General features: G+C 45.5%; 1 protein-coding gene across 1 annotated transcript; it reads right to left on the reverse strand.

The window, feature by feature from the left end:
* Nucleotides 1–507: 507 nt before the first annotated feature.
* Nucleotides 508–21,350, reverse strand: Amer1 (APC membrane recruitment protein 1). The gene is made up of 2 exons (XM_034485669.2): nucleotides 21,142–21,350; nucleotides 508–8,776 (listed from the first exon to the last, which is right to left on the reverse strand). The coding sequence occupies exon 2, from the start codon at nucleotides 8,679–8,681 to the stop codon at nucleotides 5,343–5,345; it is 3,339 nt and encodes a 1,112-aa protein (XP_034341560.1). The 5' UTR covers nucleotides 8,682–8,776; nucleotides 21,142–21,350; the 3' UTR covers nucleotides 508–5,342.
* Between the last annotated feature and the right edge of the window lie 238 nt (nucleotides 21,351–21,588).

Here is a 21,588-nt window from a genome sequence, read left to right on the forward strand (position 1 = left end):
TGTAAATCAAAACCCACCATTCCCTAACTGAGCAGGACAGGACACAGAACTCATTTTCTGTAAAATACCAACTCCCCTCTGATGAGATTCTCTATCTTTTAATATCCTTCTGACTTTCCTTGATTCATGAGATCCTGGGGTCACAGTCTCTTTGCTAGTTTGAGAAGTGAACTCAGGGATCTTTTCCATTTTGCTCCTTTTTGGTGGAGAGAGAGCACAACCTGAGACTGACTGCAGAAGTGCAAAGTAGTCCCTGACAATGCATAGAAACTTCAGGGACAGGACTTAAGAGTGTGGATGGTGTGACGAGACTGACTGGGATACATGGCACAAGTTGAATGAAACACCAGAGTTTCCTCTAATTTCAGTTTCAGCTTTGCTTGTTTCACCTGTTGAGTGACTCCCTTAATATCTTGTGTTTTCAGTTTCCCTTTAAGAGAAAACCCACCACCCATAGATTGCATGAATTCTCTTGTGGAACAAACAACAAGACAACACTTTAGTGACTGGAGGTCCCTCATGAGCACAGAAGTTTATTAGCATTCAGCAAATGAAATATATGTTGTAACATACAGGCAGTGTATCAAGATATCCAGATGCCAGTGAGAGCTAGGGATGGAGAGGTCACAATGCAGATGATTCCATGATGTCTCAGGAATGGGGAAGGGAAGGTCAGGCACAGCAAAGAGCTACGGTCCCCTTACTATACTGGAAGAGAGAACTCTTACACCTAGACTGGGGATATACTGCACTTTCTAATATCTTTCTTCTTCCCCCAGCCATTTTATTTAACATGACCTAAATATACATTTCTGGTTTACCCCAGCCCTTCCCCACCCCCATATACAGCAGGGAAAATAAGCACCAATAGTAACAGGAATAATTAAAGCCCCCTCTTAATAGACCCAACCCTCACAAATGTACATGCCATGTGGATTTTCTTCTTTGGAATGACAGGATGGAGAAACCGTGGATCAGGCCACCCAGCCATGACTGTAACAGTCACTATTCCCAAAAGTGCCATACTGGTTAAAGAGGCAATTCAGCCATTAAAGGCTAAGACTTACAATCAAAAAGACAAAAAGTTCGGTTTCCAAAAGTACCATCCACTTGTGAGCTGGAACCGGGAAGGGAAGGAGGAGGCAGGATGGGGAGAGATTCCCCCAAAGTAGCAAGAGGGACCAAGGAATCACCCAATGCCTTTTCTGGACCATGTTGCAATCTACTTAATTCCTGGTAAGTCCCATTCAAGAGTTTCTCCAAGGTAATGACCAATCCTTGGAGGTTGAAATAGCACTGTCATCTGTCATTCCAACTCTCTCGGTGTTGAATGAGCCCCTAATGCTTCTTTGGAGAAACTTAATAAAACAAACCACACAATCTGGGGCATGAGACTTTGCAAAAAGAAACACAAAATATAAAGAAAGGAAAAGAATAAAAGTCAAGAGGCATGAGTACTTTCAAAACATCTACACAAGAGAAGGAAGGGCTTTAAAGGAAAACAAAATTAAAGCTAGGAAACATGCTGTCTGCCAGGTTCCACACGCTAGAGTTACCTGGTATTGGTCTTCCGTACATGGGCATCTTCTGTCCTTACCGTGTGGAAAAAGAATGAATAGTGTGACACAGCCAGGTGGGAGAGGGAAAAGAGGGAGGGCCCTAGACAGTTGAGATGACATCCCTCTGCACAAGCAGCAGCAATTTTTGTGTCATCTTTTTTTTTTGTTTAAAACTGTAAACAGCACCGCTTAAAAATAAAATATATCAGAAAAGAACAATTGATAAACATTGTTTCCATGAATATAAAATGCAAACAATATAAAAATAGATAATTGGCTTTTGATATATATATTTATATATATATATATTAAAAACAACTTGGATGCAACATACACATGGGTAAACTTGAAGTATCCCTGGTAAACCCCCATGCCTCCATCTAGCAAGTGAGCCTAGGGGCTGAGGGCAGTGGTGGCACTAGTGCAGGTGAAAAAGCCACTGGCGGCAGGATGAGAGCATGCACCCAGCATTCTGAGTGTGGAAAGCTACATCCCTCCTTGAAATAGCACTAAGAGGAGGGACACTGGCATTTACTGAAACCATTATCCACGAGGCTTGTGGTCTGGTATCTAAGCTAAAGCCAGATGATCCCCAAGGCAGAGCTTCCTTGGAGAATCTAAAGCACCAAGAAATTGGCATCCTGGCTTTGGAAGAGGCCTGCTAAGTGGCTTTCCATACCCACAGTCACTGGTCCTCTGTGGACTGGGCTATCAAGAAATTCTCAGGATCAGAGCTGACACTATATAGTAGTACTGGGTAACAAGATGAAGCTAGCCTCCTTCTGTCAGCATATCTATCATCCCTTAAAGTCACATCCAAACATATTGTCCAAGGACCTGAAATGGAGACAGGAGGTTCATCTAGCCACAACCTTAGGGTGAAAATGATAGCAGCACTTCTGGTAGTTTGTAGCATATTTGGTGGCAGCCAAGGAAGTACTTGTCCATGTTTGGACAGATACCTGCAATTGGGTTGCATATCCCACTGTTAACCATGTTGCCATTTACCATATATCCTCTGCCAAATCTTCCTTCCCCTTCTAGGCTGCAAATAGCATTTGCTTTAAGATACTCAAAAGGAGTCTGCTTCTGTAGACATCTTGGCTCTCTCATTTTAGGTTGTAAATATTTTGTCCGTAGGCTAGCAGCCAGGTCAGTGAAAGGGCTTGCAGGCAATGATGTTACCCAATCCCCAAACTTCTACTTTGCCCCAGGTCCTACTCTAAGGTATGAATTTTCAAAGCATAGCAAAAATATGTCCGAGTTATAGCAGGTCCCTTCAGAGATATTGCACTGTGCTGTCCTCCTGAACTGTGAGGGCAACCCTCAGCTAAAGGTAGGTTACTTCTTCCTCTTCCAAAACAGGCTGGTAGCCCTTCTCCAGTGGGCTTATGGAGGTTGTTGACAGCTCTACTGCCTGCTGTAGATGGCAGCCAAATGTAAACAGGAACTCAAGCTACTTTGAACAGGCAAGAGGTGTGTTCTTTTCCTGTTGTAGAGGCATTTGGTGCCTACTTCCTGCCACCCAACCAGGCCAAGTTCAGCCTCACCTTCCCAGAACAGCTTTGGTAAGAGGCCAAGTGGTTAAAATCTGGGCATATGTCTCTTAGGACAATGTGGTTGGGGTAAGGAGGGCCTTTCTCACTCTCTTTCATTATCCAGTTCCACAAGAGATGCACTTCTTCGTGATGTAGCCAAAGTCATCCAAGAGAGCTGATCTGAGGTCCATGAGGGGTGGTTCCGGTGCTGGTGCCATGCAAAGTTATGAAGTTACTTCCAGGGGGTTCAATTTTACCAACCACATCTGTTCTTTTGGAGGAAAGGCACAGGGCCAATCCCAAGCTTAGAAACTGTGACAAATATTATCACGAATATATCCCCTGGCAAAGAAGTATGTCTGCAAAGCAATCTTGACTCAGAAGGCCACCAGCATCTGTTCTCAAGGTAAATTGCTGTATTTTCAGCAAGAGCCCTATTGACATCTTCACTTAGTAGGTGTGAAGATGGCTCTGAGGTGAGAAGTGGGACACAGGCAGAAGATAAAAGTTCTAGCTTAGATCAACATATCCATGCCCAAAATATTTCATATGGCATTTCCAATAAAGAACTTTTTTTAAAACAAGGTCTTTCTTGCTATGTAGCCCTAGCGGGCCTAGAACTCACTATGTAGACCAGGCTGGCCTCAAACTCATAGAACTCCAATTGCCTCTTCCTTCCGCGTGTTGGGATAAAAGGCACATACCTCCACATCAGACCTGATGGAGAATTTTAAAGAAACTGTTTCATATAGATGATTAAGGAAATGTTGAACCTGGTCAAGATAAGACTGTTGCAATGTCTTCCTGACAGCAAGCTCTTCTCTAGTGTTTCCAACTTCTAGGCTGGGCTTGGTAGGAGGCAGAGACAGGTGGATCTCTAGGACTTAGAAGCCGTCCTGGTCTACATGGTGAGTTCCAGGATAGGGAGAACTACAATGTGAGACCTTGTCCCAAAACAAAACAAAATAGAAAAAAGAAAGAAAAAGAAAGCTGCATGGATACAAGGGAAGGGAGGGTGCTGTTCGTTTCAGAAAAGATTGCACCTGCCATGCAAATCAGTCCTGCAGCTTGGCAGAGCAAGGGCACATTACAATCTTTCCTCTCAAGAAGCCTGGTCCTTTGAAAATACTAAGAAAGAACTTGGCTAACTGGAAGATGAAAGCTTTTTTAACATGCCTACAACAGGTGAGATGCCTTTGGCATCCTGTCTTAGACAAGCTTGGAACCACTTCACAAAGGGGCAAGCAAGGGTTTATTTTATTTTATTTGGGAGGAAGGGTGGGAAGAGTTTTCCCTCCTAAGCTGAGTTGCTTTTAGCTCCAAAGTCTGAGATCCCTTCTTGGTGTCAGGAATAAATGGATCTCCCTTTCTGTTTTCCTCCTTTGCATCTCACAACACCCAATGCTTTATATAGTCAAGCCCAATTTAGGTGGCTTCTCTTCCCTTATCTCAGTTAAGAGACTACATTCCTTGTGATGAGATTATGACATTTTCAGTTATAGAAAAAAGGGGAAGTTCTAAATTGCCTGCAACAGCCACAGGCTTAGGAAACAGGTTATATTATTATTCCACAGCTCAAGACCTCACAGCATTTTCCATGATCTATCTATCTTTGTATTCTGCTTGAATATGGACAGATTTAGTCACCCCATCATGAGGATTAGTGTTTTTGTCTTCAATCTAGACTATGGCAGGCCAGGTTAAAAGGACATCATCTAGTTGTGATACCAAAGTCCACAGCAACAGGGAGCGAGACACATGCTACTTGACCCACTCTAAACATAACTAACTGGGATAAACAGGTTATAGTCATTTGATGTGCTGGAAAGGAATGGGGTTAAGAAGGATATGTACCATAATTTTATATTGCTAATAGCCAGCAAGCCTCCCATCTCTGGGTGAGAGTCAGTGCAAAAATTGGCTGCTCATCAGTGGTTCATTAGTCAACAAGGGACCAGAGAAGAAGGGTTCAGCCTGCAACAAGGATGCATCCCAAGCCCTGTATACGTCAGAAGAAACTCTGAAGCAAAACTGGAGCACAGAAGCAGCAGCCTCCCTAGGCAGATGTGCTTGAGCTGATCCTGGCCAAAGATGGCAGAGGAAGGTGGGCAAACAAAGTGAAAACTCAGAGGAGTTGATCTTGGCCAAAAGGATTTTCAAGTGAAATAGCACTACCCACCCCCACCCCACTGCCCAACCCCAGACCCCCATTCACATGCTCAGGTCTCCACTCTGGAACTGATGACTACTTGGCTAGGTTTCCATTCATGGCAGTGGAGGAATAGCTGGTAGAGAGAGAGACACCTTGCTCACCCCTCTCCTTTGACAGGTCAAGGTTGGAAGCTCGGTAGTGACTGGGTTGAAGCTGAAGGGGTTCAGGCCGCACCCTGGGCAGCTGAGGGATACCATGGGTGATGCCTACAGGCTTGGCTTGAGACAGAGAGTTGGCTCCAGAAATGGAGGAGCAACTGGGCTCATCCACAGGCAGTAGTGCATCCCGAGGCCTGGCTCTCCCACTCTGGGAGGCCTGTGATTGAACGTTATAGCAAGGACCCATGGGCAGGGGTAGGTGTGAAGGTCGAGCTAGCTGAGACACAGAGTCTCCAGGTGCTCTTCCTGGCCCCGACACTGACATTGCCACAGGAGGTACACAACAGGTTGCCTGCACATATAAAGACTGATTGAAAGACTCATCCAACTGACTAGGGCTTAGCCAAGCAAGACCTGGCCCCACTGGAAGAGGACAGTGAGCCCAAGGAGGCCAGTCATAGACCCCTGGAGGTTCAGTGTAGAGAGACAAGGGACTGTCCCGGCCCCATTCTCCTTCCTCTTCTTCACCTTCTTCATCTGAATCTTCCTGGTGGGCCTGTAACTCATCAGACTCCACATAACCCTGGGCTAGTTGAGAACTGGAGAGCTCCAGCTCCAGGGTCTCTGCATTGTCAAGTGAACGGCTTCTCCTATTGAGTGCCATTGCAGCAGGTGGAGGGCGAGGGTGTACACCAGGGAGTCCTAAGTATCGAGGGAGGCTGCTAACACCCCAGGGCAGGCCTTGGTAGAACCGACTGTGATAGCTGTTGAAGGCATGTTTGTGGTAATAACCTAGCTCAAATGCTTCCAAGGAGGCTGTAAGATCTTCGTCATTGTTGAACTCAGGATTCTCTTCACACTTGCCTTCTCCATCCCGTTCCACGTCAGCAATGTCAAAAGTGACCATGGGGGGCAGCTCAGGGAGGTTTTGAGTGAAGGATGAGTCAGAATCAGAGCTGTAGGACATGCTGGTAAAAAGGTTCCCATTGCTGGTAAACTCTACCAGGGCCTGTGAGAAACTCACTGTGGCATTCCCTTCCTTCTCATCTTCTTCTTCCTCTGGCTCCTCAGGGGGTGAGTAACTAGGGTAGGCCTTCCTGGGAGAGCCTCCAAAATTTGCTTCTTTCATGTCTGGCTCAAACATGGCATCACTCTGGAAGAGCTGCATTAAACAAGTACTTTGATCTTTTTTGGAGCAAGTCCCCTCAAAACGCTTCTCCAGAGGACGGAAATCCCGCCAATCTGGTTCACTGCTGGAAGTAGCAGGGAAAGCTGAAGTGGTTCCCCGGTGGGAAGTCTGAGGACCTCCTGATGTCCCTGCCACCAGACCCATCACTGAGGGGCCTAATGGCCTCATCTGATATTCCAAGGCAGGCTTCTCCTGCCGTACCTTGGTCTCTTGGGCTCGACCCTCTTGAGAATGAACTTCTAGGGACTGGGTTTCTCGGGCTTGGACATTTCTGCCATAAGATTCCCGAGTGTGGGTGTCTCGAGCATAAGCTTCTCTGGCATGAGCCTCTCTGGCACATGCCTCTTGAGCCTCACGCTGCTCCCGGCGAAGTTCCCAGTACAGCAACTGCTTCTGGATGGTCACTAGCCGTTCTTCCTCTGTTTCCATTGCCCCGGGTGGCCGAGAAGAAAAGGGCTCCAAGTTCAAGAAAGGATCCAACATCTCTGAGTTGCGTCCACGGAGGTCATAAAGGCAGTCATCCCCAGGTGGGGAGTGCTCAAGACTGTCATCTGGCTCATAGAACTCATATAGAGCATCGCCACTATAGCTATCTCTGGGTAGACAATCCCTGTGGACAAGCCCCAGAGCCTCACCTGAATCATCCTCAAATCCTGGTGTGGTAGAGTCATAATAACCTTCATCACTATTGGGGGCAGACTCTTGCTGGTCGCTCTGAGGTGTCAAAACTTCTCCAAGGCCTAAGCTAGGATAAGACTGAACTGGGTCAAGAAGCATGTAGCCCTGGTGGCTAGGAGATAGAGCAGTATGGTAGCCCAGGTTCATATTAAATCTTGGGTATATCTGGGCATTGGCCCACAGATACTCTAAGTCATCCTCCTCCTCCCCATCCTTGACCTCTTCTTCCTCATCCTCTAATTCTACCTCCTCCTCCTCTTCTTCTTCTTCATTGTCATCGTCATCTGGCAAGGCCATCTCCTCCCCACCTCCTTGGTAGGTCACCAAGCAGGAACTTCGCTTGGTCCCATCTCGGTTGGCCCTCTGGCCACCAGAGGCCATGCTATCTGTCATGCTGTCCATGTCCTGTTCTGCTATAATGTCACCACAACCTGTCAGTGAGTCAAAGCTTTTCAGGGATGTAACATCCCCAAACAAGAGGCTTAGCTGATCCCCAACAGGGCCATTGGGTGGGTTTACTTCTCCTGTCACCACTTTTCCTTCTGTTTCTAAAGTGTGGGGCTCCTCTAGACTACTAGCTTCAAGAACAGGCTTGGGCTGCATGAGCTCTGAGGCACAGGTCCTTGTGAGCTTTTCTGGATTTTTACATGCTGTCTTCTCATTAGTTGGTGAAAAATGTTCTCTTGCTGGAGAAATTTTTGGTCCAGGGGCATCCTGGGGTTTGGCATTTTCCTTTCTAGCATCTTGAAATATCTCCTCAGAGCTGGGCAGAGAGATTGAACTCACATGCTCATGAGACCTCATTCGTGCCCCCTCAAGATCCTTGGCTCCTGGTCCACTTTGGTCAGCTCCAGAAACCTTGCTCTTCCGGTGACGGCGGATACTGCTAAAAAAACTTTTTAGGCTTTTCTTCGGCTTGTGCACAGAGGGTACCTTCTCAACTCCAGCTTTCTCTATGGCTTCAGTCACAGATGTCTTATGTCTAGAGCCTATCTCCAAAGCTCCATGGGCACTCTGGGAGCTAGGAAATTGAGAAGGTGACTTGGACAAAGGTGTAGAGAGATCTGTTTCTTCAATGACAACATCTTCAAGGCCATGAGATGTTTCACTCAGACCATCATGGGTCTTACTCTTGTTTAGACCCTTCTTAGAGCTGCCTTTCCCAGAACCTTTGCTTCGACCACCCCCAAAGAAACTAGGCAGAGTACAGATTCCTTTCTTGCCACCAAAGAGTTTCATGGCAGTTTTCTTCAGCCTACCTGGGCCCGATAAGGGTGGCTCTGATGTTGGTCCTTCTGTTGTCTCAGCTATCTTATTCTTGGCTCCCTTTTCAGCTCCCTGGTCTTGGGCATCGATAGAAGTTGATGCTCCCTTGATTTGAACAGCTTCATCCTGTTGACTCTCCATGATGATGAAGACAACTCTTCAACTGGAAATGCTGCCTTTGGATTCCAGGCACACTTATAACACGATCAGTCAGTCAGGAAGCATCACTGCGGGATCTGAAGGAGATAAGAGAGACAAAAACAGAGATAGATACTGATGAGGAAGTACACAGACTGGGTTCATTTTTAATGGGTGCTTATTGTCTCAGGATTGAATGTGAAAAGAGAGAAAATAAGTAAATGCTGGGCAAACCTTTATTCCATATGTTTGATGTGCTGGTCTAGCTTCTTCTGGGCCCCAGGGAAGTTAAAACCCTACAATGAGCAACAGACAGCTATCATTAGCTACCCCCTCACTAGTCTACTCTCTTTAGACTGTTGTAAGTACAGGGCAGAATTTGACAGAGGCAATTGTAGGTGTGTAAAAGCCCAATTGTGCTATTGTCTATGAGGACTCTTATCAGTTATCAGATTGGGGGTCAGGAAAGGGGTAGAGAGGTTGCTTCTAGAATCACTAAAGTTTTGAAAATTGTCATAGGGGAAGTTGCTCATTGAGCCTTCATTTGGGTTCTACTGGATCCAGGCCTTAGTTGAACATTAACCTGTACTATCACCAACATTTTTCTGAGAGCTGGGAAGACAAGTGTATCTACAGCTTTATCTTCTGCCTAGAGGTTCTCTTAATTGCCTCTAGGACAATGGCTAAACCTTTGGAACACCAGAGAAGGAACAACATTGAGTTGCAGGTCAGTGCTGTAATGTAGGACCAAAATGACATGGTAGTCTCAGAAAAAAAATATCCTGGCTTCTGTATCCTCTGTCCAATAAGCTTACACTACCTCTGTAAGTGTACCCCTTGTAGAGACTATGTGAGGGGTAGGTCTAGACCAGAATCTTACTGACTGTTCCTGGAAGTGGAACCAACAAATTCTACTGTAGAACTGTAAGGCAAAAATTTTCTTCTGCTTTGTTCCTCTCAATATCTTGGCACTCTTCTAGGTTGCTATCTAGAATGGGAACTTGAGAATACACAACTCTATATGACTCAGGCTCCTAGCCTAAGAGATATTTAAGTACATAAACTTGATGTAAGCTGCACAATTCTGGTCATGGCTACCTAGTCCCAACACCAATAGAACAGAAATGAAAAAAGGGCTAACCACCTTATATACCAACACACCTCATCATTCCCTTGGTTCCTAACAAGTCTGGCATTTTCAAGTGACAGTAAACATCTGGCATTTAAACCAGTGATTAGCCTGCAGAAATCTAGCAATCCTTTCTTAGAAATCCTATCCTTTCTCTGAACCCTCTTTGTAGATTTAGAGTAGCAAAGGGAGACAGAACAGCTGTTGGGATTGAGAGAGCAAGATGCTAGAAACAGGAGGGGGAAGGGAGAGAATGAGACTGCAGCAGTCCCAGAAATTGCTGGCCAGAACATTAAGTGCCACATTAAGGAGATTCACACAGTTATCTTCAGTAAAATAATGCAGTCCAGCACTGGGGCCTAAGAGAAACTAGCAACCGTACTCTAGCCTGCGATTTCATTAGACGAACCTCTCCTACTACTTCGGTTTCTATCTTCCAAACAGTTTCGTGCCTGGTGACTCACTTAGTTTGATACACTTAAATCATCAGAGTAACCTGAGTTCTAGCACTTTGCCAAACACCCAGAGTCATATCCTCCTGACAGAGTTACAGAGATAAGAGAAACACTCATCTGATCTCAGGGCAGAGATTTAAATTGCTATTTACTCAGGTTTTGCATTCCTCTGTGAAATATATCTTGACATTACACTCTCCACTCTCAGTTCTCTAATAAACAGACAGTACCTAAGCACACAAGTACCTAGAATTCTATGCCTCACGTTATAATGAAAATATAGGCCCAGAATGTATTTGAATTCCTTACTTTTTATAGTATGAATCTTCTCACCTCAGCCTTGAAATTACTAACAAGATTGTCATTATGACACTGGGGATGGGGGTGGCAGCAGTGAAGTTATATGTGAAATTGTATTGTCCAGTGTGCAAATTAAATCTCTCTGAGCATTGAGTAAGTGACAGACACTAAAGTCAGTGTATCAGACCACACCAAGAAGTGGAACTCTCAGTCCTAGCTTCAGAGAGTTTATAGGCTAGTAGAGAGAGAATCTTACCCACAGAATTTGAAGATACAGCATAATGCAGGCTTTCAAAGAATAGACTGTTATTCCTTTTTGTTTGTTTGTTTGTTTGGTTGGTTGGGTTTTTTGTTTGTTTTATTTGTTTTTATGAGACAGGGTCTCTCTACATAGTCCTGGCTCTCCTGGTGTTTGCCATGTAGAACAAGCTGGCCTCAAACTCACAGAGATTTTCATGCCTCCGCCTCCGAGAGCTGGGATTAAAGATGCCCTGTTATTTCAAACTAAGTAATGGATTGCTAGTCTTTATACTCTTTTAATGAGCCTTCAGATAAAATTAAAATGTAAAACATACTCCCTGGGCTCAGAAAAGTTACCTTGTCCCAAAATCCATGGCTGGGAGATCACAGACCTGAGGAGAGAACCTACTACTATTATTTTGCTAAATGAATTTACTACCAAACTGCTTTCTAAGAACTTTATACTCATATACCAGTGCAGCTCTCAACCCCTCTCAGAGTTTCTTTTTGCAGTAGATGGTGATTAATGAGATACTGTGGAATGCTCATCCCTCAAGATAACTCTGTATCATGCCTCCTACCCCCAAACTCAGAGATCATCAAGTACGAGAGGGTAGAAATAAGAACTAGAGGTAATGGAAAAATATTGCAGAATCTTTTCTGGATATAAGGCTATTGCACATATGAGCTCTCAGCAGCTGTGACTAAATGTGCAAGACGTGCAGTAAATCAAGTCAGCCAAAATTTCAGCACGGGTTGGTAAAGGACTCAAGAACTACCTTCCCTACATGAAGAGATACTGGTGGGTAATTATGGCTGCTATGGGATGGAAAGTCAGCTTTCTTCTCAACTGTGGCCCCTAGTGTGTTTGCCTGTGTTTCAGTGGATAGCCGTATACCCACACACAATATGGCGCCACTAATTGGACTCACTGGGATAGAAAACAAAGAAGAGGGCATGAAATTGTAAGGGGTATGGAAGTCAGGTTCTGGAGGAGGAGAGGAGAATGATAGGTAGGTATATGTATAGTCAAAATCACTATATATATATATATATATATATATATATATATATATATATATATATATCAAAGAACAGATAGGTAGAATGTAAACATGCTCTGAAAAGGAAGAAGCACCAGTCTGGACTTTGTCAAGCAGTAGGGAATGGAAATCGCAGTGATCTAGATGGGGTATATGTTAATCATCAATCAGAAAAGGAACTCATTCTAGTGGAATCAAACAGTTCTTGGCAATGATGATTAGGTGAAGAGAATCTACAAACTCAATGCCCTCGTTGGAGGATAGTCTCTCTGGAGGACAGGACGTGCTATATAGGGGCAGAGGCTGGTTCTCACCCTTCCTAATGCTGGGACCCTTTCATACAGTTTCTCATGTTGTGGTGACCCCCGACCATAAACTTATTTTGTTGCTACTTCATAACTGTAATTTACTACTTTTACGAATCATAATGTGAATATCTGTGTTTTCTAATGGTCTTAGACAATCCCTGTGAAAGGTCATTTGACCCCCTAAGGGAGTCATGACCCACAGGCTGAGAACTGCTGCTCTATATTATCACTCTGCTGTCATAGGCTTTGGGTCAAAGCGCTGGAATCCACATCATACTAGCTCCTTCACCTGTTAGGAGACACTGATCAGGCCCAGGGAGCAGTACTGGTTAGAATGAGAACATCGCCCATAGACTCAGATGTCTGAACACCACCATATGGTTGTGCTGTTTGAGGAAGATTAAGAGATAGAAAATTCCTGGAGGAAGTTTTGTCACTGGAGGTGGGTGGGCTCTGAGAAAAACTCTATGCCATTCTTTGTTTGTTCTCGCTGCTTTGTGTGTGAAGTTCAAGATATTAGCTCTCAGCTTCCGGTTGTTGCTGCCATGCCTGCTGACTGCTGCCCATGCTATTCCAATCATTATGGACTCAGTCTAGAACCATAAACTAAAGGAACTCTTTTTGGTTTTGTTTGTTTGGTTGGTTGGTTAGTTGTTTGTTTGTTTGTTTGGTTGGTTGGTTTGGTTTGGTTGGTTTGGTTGGGTTTTTTGAATGTGGAAGATTTTTTTAAACTTCGGACTAGAAAAGCAGTTGAATGGTGTAAGCAAAGCTTAACTGGCTGAGCCTGGGGACAGTGCCCAGATCAAAACTGACTCTAGAAGCCTGACTCAAGGTGTTTCAGAGGGAAGTAAAGACTTCAGCAGCAACTAGGCTAGAGAAAAGTTTTGTGTTATTTGGCAAAAAATCTGGTTGCATTCCGCCTTTGTCACAAGAACTTGCCTGAGGCTAAATTAAAGAGCAATGTACTAATTTCTTTGGTGGAGAAAATTTCAAGGTAGCAATAATATTGAATCTCTGTTGTGGTTATTCATAGTGACTGTTATGCAGGTCTACAACAAAAAATACTAAGTAGGGCAGAAGGAAATATTAAATGTATAGTTTGAAGAAAAAAGAATCACCAGGAAACTTAATGCTGCACCAGAGCTTCAAAAGCCCAAGGCTATGAAGTACGTCTCATTTACCCTGGACAGAGATTCTATTACCCTAGTATAGATCTCCTTCTTAGCCAGACCGCAGGTTATTTTTTGCTAAGCAAGGATCAATCTTGAAACTATGTTACAGCTTATTATCTCTCTCTTGCGTTTTCCCTCCCAGAACCATGCCTCCCCCTCCAAAGCTGCTCACAGCATCTTTGCCTGTGTTCCATAGAACACCTTGAAGGAGTACAACAGAAGTAGTACAGAGCTTGAAGCTTCCTTATCTAGTCGTATTTAGCTATCTCTACCTCAAGGCTTCTTCACACTCCTTATTAATCTATCATGATCCTTAAAGTATCCTTCTAGAACAGGCTATTCTGCTTTGACCTAGGGCAAGAAGAAATCCCTCAGGAGACAGAACTGGGGCCCAAAACAAAAGGAACAGCAAAGGACAAACTCTGAAGCTCCCTTAGGCAGGGACTGGCTTCCCTTAGGCTCTTGCCAAGAAACTGGTCCTGGCAAATGCAGAGCTCAACACTCAGATCTCTCAGTCAGTGTGGCTGGCTGCTTTTCAGATGGGCTGTTGGGAACCCTACCAAGATACTTGATATTCCCAGATAGAGGCTACCAGCTGCAGCCATTGTGACTGTAGCAGAGAACAGGCTATGGTAGAAAATGATGGAACCACTCAAGATCCAAGAAGCAACCTCAGGCCATTCTGGGACAAGTTAAAGCCAGCTCCTAAGGAAGTATGGTTTCCTCTTCACCTCCACTCAAAACCCAATAGCCACAGAGCTGCCTGAAACCCTTCTCTTAAGGAAGAAACAGCTTTAGCTCACCCAACCTTTACATTTTCTGTTCTTGGCCTAGCTTCAAGAGATCAGCTTAATAAACTTAGGAAAGGCTGGGCTCAGGGAAGAACCCAGGGTACAGCTTCAGAGACATGGCCTTCACCCATTATAGTTTCCAGACTCATTCCAAGAGGTTTTGTGAAGACAAGCCCACTCTTAGTTTGTCCGCTCCTTCAATATATTAGTAGAGAGAGGGTAAGGAAGATGAAAGAATGCTGAGTGTCCTCCCTTTGGAAAGCTAAACAGTTCTTCACTGGAATTAGCTATGCCACCCTGGGAGAATTCAGCAAGTTATCCAACCCATCTGACCCTCAATTTCCTGAATTGTGAAATGGGGCTATTGAGAATTTCTACATACTGAGACTACCGTAGAAGCAAAACCAATGCATGTAAAGTACCAAATGAAATTTCTGCACAGCAGAAGCTCAAATGTTATGGCAAATTGTATTAATGTTTATTCCAATGATGCACGGCTGGACAATTTCTAGCAGTAAATCCACCCCAGTCAGGGTTGACTAGAGTGTTCTCCAAAGGTCTCTAGGTATCTCTGAAACCTTCTCAGTTTCCCCTAAATATGAATCATGGTGATTATGTAGTTATCCCACAGGAAGCCTTATTTGCTCATTAGACCAAGTTTTAATGTTCAGGGAGCTAACAATGTTAGATCACATAGGAGATTCTAGATAGGATTCTTAGTCCAAACCAGAAAGAACAACATTTTAAACTGAGCTAAAAGTGCCACTGTCAACGGAAATGCCATTAACAGGCACCCTTCAACCACTTTTGGTACTTACCGGTATATATTCACTATTCCCACTCTTTCTTCCCAGTACTCCATTCATCCCTGCTACTGGCAGATGGTAAAGCCTTGTCACAGAAAAGAAAATTGTGCCTAGACTTGGGGAAAGATTTGTCTAAGGTCTCTAATGGGATTATGACAGAACTTGAGTAGCTTCTAGGCCTCTTGAGTTTCACTTCCATGACACTCTGCTTCACTGTACAGGGCCCCCAGTTAAAGAATTAGGAGGGGTGTGAATATGATCAAAACACACTTGTAAATTTTTCAAAGAACCAGTAAAACATGTTTTTAAAATATTTGGCCAGGAGCTATGTGAAGGTTCTCTTTATTCCTGTGAAGAGCTGTCATTTCCTTCCTTATTCCATCCTGTCCCAGCTCAGTTTAACTTTTCTTGAAGGAATTGTTTACTGCTGTTTTTGGTCTTACCCCATCCATTCAAAATACAACAAACAACAACAACAACAACAAACCCCCTGATGACTTCAGTACTCAGGTGCTATCTATTCAGTTGGTGACATCTTTCCTCATCAACAATGCTATCGACACTCCTTTCAAACTACAGGGCATATCTTCTGTTTTGTTTCCCTGGGAGAGAAGTTTGAGGTACAAAAAAAGGCTGAAATAGAAGGCCGACACAGTGGACAATTTTGAAAAGTTTGAATTATTTAAACATAATAACCTCTGAGATTATCTGGTACTCAAGTAGTACATTACTGGTGCCCATAAATAAGACCTGAGGTCAAAATGTTCTTGGTGTGATAGAAGGGCTCCTGGTTTGTATCCTTTTGGTGGAACAGTGGAAGCGGTGGAAAGAGTCCCTCCTACCCACTCCTGCACTAGTCTTTCCTAATTTGCAGCATTCCTGCTGTGGGACACCTTCTTTTCAGAAAACAACTCATCAGTTCCAGATGATCTCCAAATCCCAAACCTGGCCTTCTATCCCTGCCTCAATTCTCTCTGTCTTCAGTTGCCTTGTTCACACACACATCCTCCCTTATTTCCTTCTGGCAGGCTTCAGTCTGTCCACTTAGTCCGCTCACAAGGCTTCTCTGTCTCAGTCACTGCATCTACTATGAAACAGGTGCTTGGGATGCTGGTTCAGTTGTACTCTAACTCAGCTGGAGTTTGCCAGCCTGAAACTGGAATGCCAGTCTCACCCGTTTCAGGCAGAACCGTTTGAGAAAGTATCTCTCTGAGACAGAAGTGCCTTATGTGTGAAATGAAAAAAAAAAAAAAAAAAAAAAACCTACCTTTCGAGACCGTGGTTATGGATTAAAGATGATCAATGCAAAGGCAAACTGATTACTATGCTTGGAGCAGATACTACCCAATGGGCTCTTTTGATGAGGCTGCTTGCAGTCAAGGCACCTTCTATTTGTTACTCAGTCCCCACGCCAAGTCCTCCGAAAATGATACAAGCTTTCTACTCAAATCTCTTCGTCTGACCTTTAACTTTTCCCAAATGCCCACTGAAAGTTTTTCAGCTTCACTTCTCTGCCCTAAGGCCTCAGCTCCACATATACAGGGATCTTATTCAGTTCAGAAGACAGGGTACCAAAAACACAGCATGAAATGAGCTTTCCTAATGATTTCTTTTTTTTTTTTCTGTTTTATTTTGGGGTTGTTTGTTCTCTGGTGCTAGGGGAACACACACAGTACCTCATATGTGCTGGGACTCAGCCATACCCACCCTTGGGGATCCTCCTGACGCCCCAGCTTTGGTCGTTTCTCAGCTCACAGTAAGGGAGGGTCTTTAAAATCCACTTACTTGCCCCTGCCTTTGAGTCTCATCAAAGAGATATTTTGCCAAGGTAAGAGCTATGTCTTCATAGCCCCTCCCCCCAGTGTGTCAGTACTAGTCAAGCAAAGGCAAAATCAGAGACAGGCTATACCCGTTCCATCTATTCAGAAAGGCTAGGAAATACTTCCTCTTGGGGCTAAAACTTTATCATCTAGTTCATCTGTCTAAACTGGCATTTCACAGAGAAACTCGGGAGATAACATCCAGAGTTTCCCTTTTCAGTTTCAGGCAGCCTAACTTTGAGGGAGTGAGAGAGCTAGAACTCCCTTCTCTGTCTTTGGTTCTGAGGGGCTGGGATTCAGGAGTTACATATATTCCCTGATATGCAGAACAGGGAGAGGGGTCCATGCTTATGTGATAAAGATGATGAATTGCCAACATGGCTAGCTTCTTCCTCCCCCTCCAGACCTGAGACAAAAGCCTGGCAGCTTAAAACAAAAGCCTTGCAGGCTTTTTCTCCAGGTAAAAGGGCCCTTGCTGATGGACTGGCTCAACAAGTTCAAGGCCAGATCAGGACATATATACACAACAGTTATAGGTCAGTCGGCCATCTGGCCTTTCTTCAAACTGACCAATGCTAAATTAGGGAAGGGAGACCCTTCAGAAACTTAAAAAAGAACCAACCAAACAAAACCGAACAACAACAACAAAAAGAAAAACCAAACAACCAAACAAACCCCCAAGCCCCTAAGGAGACACTGAGCTATGGCTTCCTGAGTACCCCCTCTATCTTGCCATGTGTCTTTCCCTCTGTATGCTTGCTGCGTGTGTCTCTGTGTATGTTTCGTTACCCATAATAAAAGTGTTTCTTTCCTTGCTGTTTCTGTCTTCTCCTGTTTGCTGTGTTTCAGAATTTTCCCACAGCTACCTGCATGTTCAAGATTTTTCCTGCCTTTTAATTATTTAACAGGCAGAGAAAGCAAACTGATCAAGACCCCTAGACAGTAACAGTTCTACAAGTAAACTCATGAAATGATAGGCTTGCTGCTCTTTCTCTCCCTTGTTTCTTTGGACTAGTGAAGCAGGGGTGTCTCTTCCATACACAGTTTGAGTGCAACTATAACAGTTCTTGAGGTGCCAACTTTTTCCAAATACTTCCTTTCTCTAGATACTTCCAGCCTCCAGCATGCTGCAGGCCTCAATCTCTTGATTGAGAGGCCAAAAAAAAAGGGGGTGGGGGGGTGGGAGGTGTTCCCAGGATGCAATTGCCACATAAACCCAGGCAGCTTTCACTTTTAAGGACTGGGATAGTGGGAGGAGAGAGTAGTAGTTCATCAAATGTGCACTGAGAGGAGCTTCCTGGAGACCTTGGGGTACAACATAAAGGGCTACCACGAAAGAGTGATAGGCTATCTCCTCAAATTGCTGTGTGTGTGTGTGTGTGTGTGTGTGTGTGTGTGTGTGTGTGCCTTGCTTGCTTTCTAGGCCACATTTATGACCATGGGAGTCTTAACTGCTAGTCCACGAAAAGCCCTGTGTAGCTGAGAGAAGGAGGGTTAAAAGAGGCCTGGAGGATTTTTTTTTTTTTTTTTTTTAGCTTTTTAGCAAATAAGTATTTAGGCCCAGGTGCCCCGCCCCACCCCGCCCCCACTTATGAAAGGCCAAAAGGAATCTTACACTGTGAAACTTCCCTCTTGTGATAGCATGCCCCTCCCACACCTCTATTTAGAACTTTAGAGGTAGCCTGTTACCTACCTGACTTGTGGATGCTTTCAACCTCTAAGACCCCATTTAAAAACCCTTTCAAAGACTTCATTATTGGGCTGCTGGTGGTACACCTCTTTAATCCTAGCATTCAACACAGGCAAATATCAATGAGTTCAAAGGCACTGGCCTACAAAGCACATTCCAGAACAGCTGGGACTACCTAGTGAGATCCTGTCGCAAAGTAATAACAAAACCTAAAATCCCCCATACAAATACCCCCAAACAAACAAACCCCCCTCCATTCTTATCCTTGGCTCACAGGCGAATCGCCCCTCCCTCCCCCCACTCTACCCAGCCTTTGTTCAATGATCCAATGATCTTCTCCTAAAAAGATTAGATCACCTCACCGCTCCAATGCTTGAGATTTGGGAATTCCCACCACTGGGTCTTAAACTCTTTTGCACCTCTGAGCTATGCCATCTCAACCAGGCTCATTCTGCCTGTGAGCCACTCCCTTTCATTTCTAATTTTGTCTATTCTTTCTCTACCAAACTCCTGTACTTCCCAGCTGCTTTACAAATGACACCCCCACTGCATATATAGATCTCTCCATGGCAGTTTGCCTGCAGGCTCATGAATCAGCAACCAAAAGTCTGCAGAGCCCCAGGGTTTGAGCAGTCCAGACCCTGATAATAGAGGGAACTAATTATGACTTTCCTTTTTAATGTAGTAACAGCCCGATCCACATCAGGCACATTCTATATGTATCTGAGCCTTAGGCACCTTTCCTTTATGCTTCATGGATTAGGACAAACACAAGTTGGGAGCTTAAAGGTCTTTTCTAAAGTTCTAAAAAAAAGACAGAAAGTCCTTCTGGAACATTCATTCATTTACTGCTTTATAATTCTAGGATCCTAGAGGGTTATAGCTGAGACCTAGGTTTCATTTAGCCATAAGAGGGTTCTGAGAGAACCTAAATATCTATAGAAGGGAAACAAAGCAGAGTCGGGGAAACTTGATTGCACAGGAGTTCCGAGAAGGAGGGCTGCTCATCAAGAAGCAGCCTGAGACGCCCCAAAGAGAAAGTTGGTTGAGAGCTGGGGCCTGAGAGGGAGGGGCTTGGACAGGTGGAGGATGAGAGTGTTTGAGTGTGGGAAAGGAAGCTGCTGGGCTGAAGTAAAAGCAGGAGAGAGCTTGACTTGGGGAATAAAAGACCAGCTGCAAGTATGTGTTGAGGTCTGGTCAGTTAGGTAGGGGTGACAATAACGAACTACCCCCAATCCTGGCTAATGTATTTTTAAAAAAGGTTCCATGTTAATGTTACCAAGTAAGGGATTTATTTACTGGGTCTCAATGCCCCACTATAAAGATGTCCAGCCTGCAAAGTCCCTTAGTCAAATCCCTTCTCTTATTCTTCAGGAATGCCTTAATAGTCCAAACTGGTGCACAGAGTAGGGCACTCGAGGGAATGGGCTTTGTTGGAATCTCCACTGGTAGGACAGAAAGTCCAACAATGCAGTGCCCTGGGTCCAGTCCTTATCAGTGCTGCTGAGGCAGGCCAGCCAGAGGCGCAGAAGATGTTTGTATTCGGACAGGGCTGTCTAGACTTCTCTTAAGGTGAGTCCATCGACAGGGAGGATAGTTCTGCTGTATTAGTCCTGTTGCTACCTCTGCCTCCCAATGCTCATCTGGCAAGCTTAGCCCCTCAAAGGGGAGCTCAGGAGAAGTCACGCCTTTGGGCGGTCACCAGTGTCAGAGGTGTCTGCAGCAGACAATGACAGCAGTCTGGCAGGCTGAGTATTTTAAGTAACTGAGAAGTTGTAGGATTTGTCTACCTTACGTACACCGCGTGTTCTTTACTACAATGATGGACCCCTCCACCTCTAGCAGGGAAATCCCCCCTACAATGTTGTGCCTATTGCTTGCTATTTTAAACCTAAGGCTGGAGAGAAAAAAAACGCGCCCTATGCCCTACAAGGGAAAAGAGGCGCGTAGGGGGTGGGGGCGGCAACAAAGCGGCCTTGCAGCTCTAACCCAAGGACCAGTAAGAGCTCCTGGTCCAGCCCGCCTGCAATGGGGGTGGGAGCCAAACGAGAGACCGGAGGCCCATGAGGGGGTGCGGCTGGTTGGGACCACAGGACCAAGGTTCCAAGATAAGTGTGAAGTTTAGAAACCCAACTGTGCTCCCTTGAGGAGGAACAGACTGTGGATATCTTAATCCACCCTAAAGCCAGTCTCAGTCTGGCCGTAAGCGAGCGCGCCAGCTTCCTCTGCAGAGGAGAGACATAGGAGATGCACCGCAGAGGGGAGGGGCCACAGCAAGGCCTCTCGGGTGAGCAGCACCGGCCTAACAGCTGTTCCAGCAAATACACTACAAACAAAGCTAAGGAGTTCCCGGCCTGCAAATACATTCTTTGGGTGCTAGCTAGCGGCGCCCTTCCCGGAACCAGGCAACAGCACGTGTGGGCCCATCCCAACCTCCCATTACAACCTAGAGGCGTAGCCCAGGATAGTCCGCCCGCCTTCCGGCCCTCCCACCCCACCCCCCAGCCACGGTCGCCTGTACCCTAAAGACTAACGGCCACTGGGCCCCTCACTGGACAGTACGCAAAGCGAGTTCCAAGAAAGACCAGCAAGAGGCTGGGACTCCGACCAGCCAGGCTCTGGTTGCCCTCGTCCAGGAGACCAGAGCAAAGCATGCGGGGATGCACTAGACCTTCAGCAGGATGGCTCCTAGCTGTGCGCAATGCTTACCCTGCCAGGTCCAGCTCCCGGCGCTGTTATTGTCTGCGGCGCTGCTCGAATCTGAGCTGGAGCCTCTGTTGAGAAAGCCGCCACCACCGCTCCTGCCGCAGCCGTCACCGAGGCTACAGCAATCTCCTTCACCGACTACCCTTCTCCAGGCTCTGGGCAGCTCCCCCATACCCCCTTCACCCCGGACTCCACAGTTATAGGGTGGGACGTCCGTGATATGATTGGCAGTCATACGGTCCAATCACCACGGTTGGAAGGCATGCCCTCGCCCGCCCACTGTTTTCCTTGGTGCTTCTCTCTTTAAATGCAAATAAGCCGGGCGTGGTATTGGCAGGGGGCGGAGAGGTTGCCGAACCCCTTGCAGGGGCTCCCCACTTCCGCTCCCACGCGGGGCGGGTTTCAGCGTGGCTACACACCCTACTCCCGGAGCTAGTCCCGCCCAGATGG

Source organism: Arvicanthis niloticus, chromosome X (assembly GCF_011762505.2).
Source record: "Arvicanthis niloticus isolate mArvNil1 chromosome X, mArvNil1.pat.X, whole genome shotgun sequence".
Lineage (NCBI taxonomy): Eukaryota > Metazoa > Chordata > Mammalia > Rodentia > Muridae > Arvicanthis > Arvicanthis niloticus.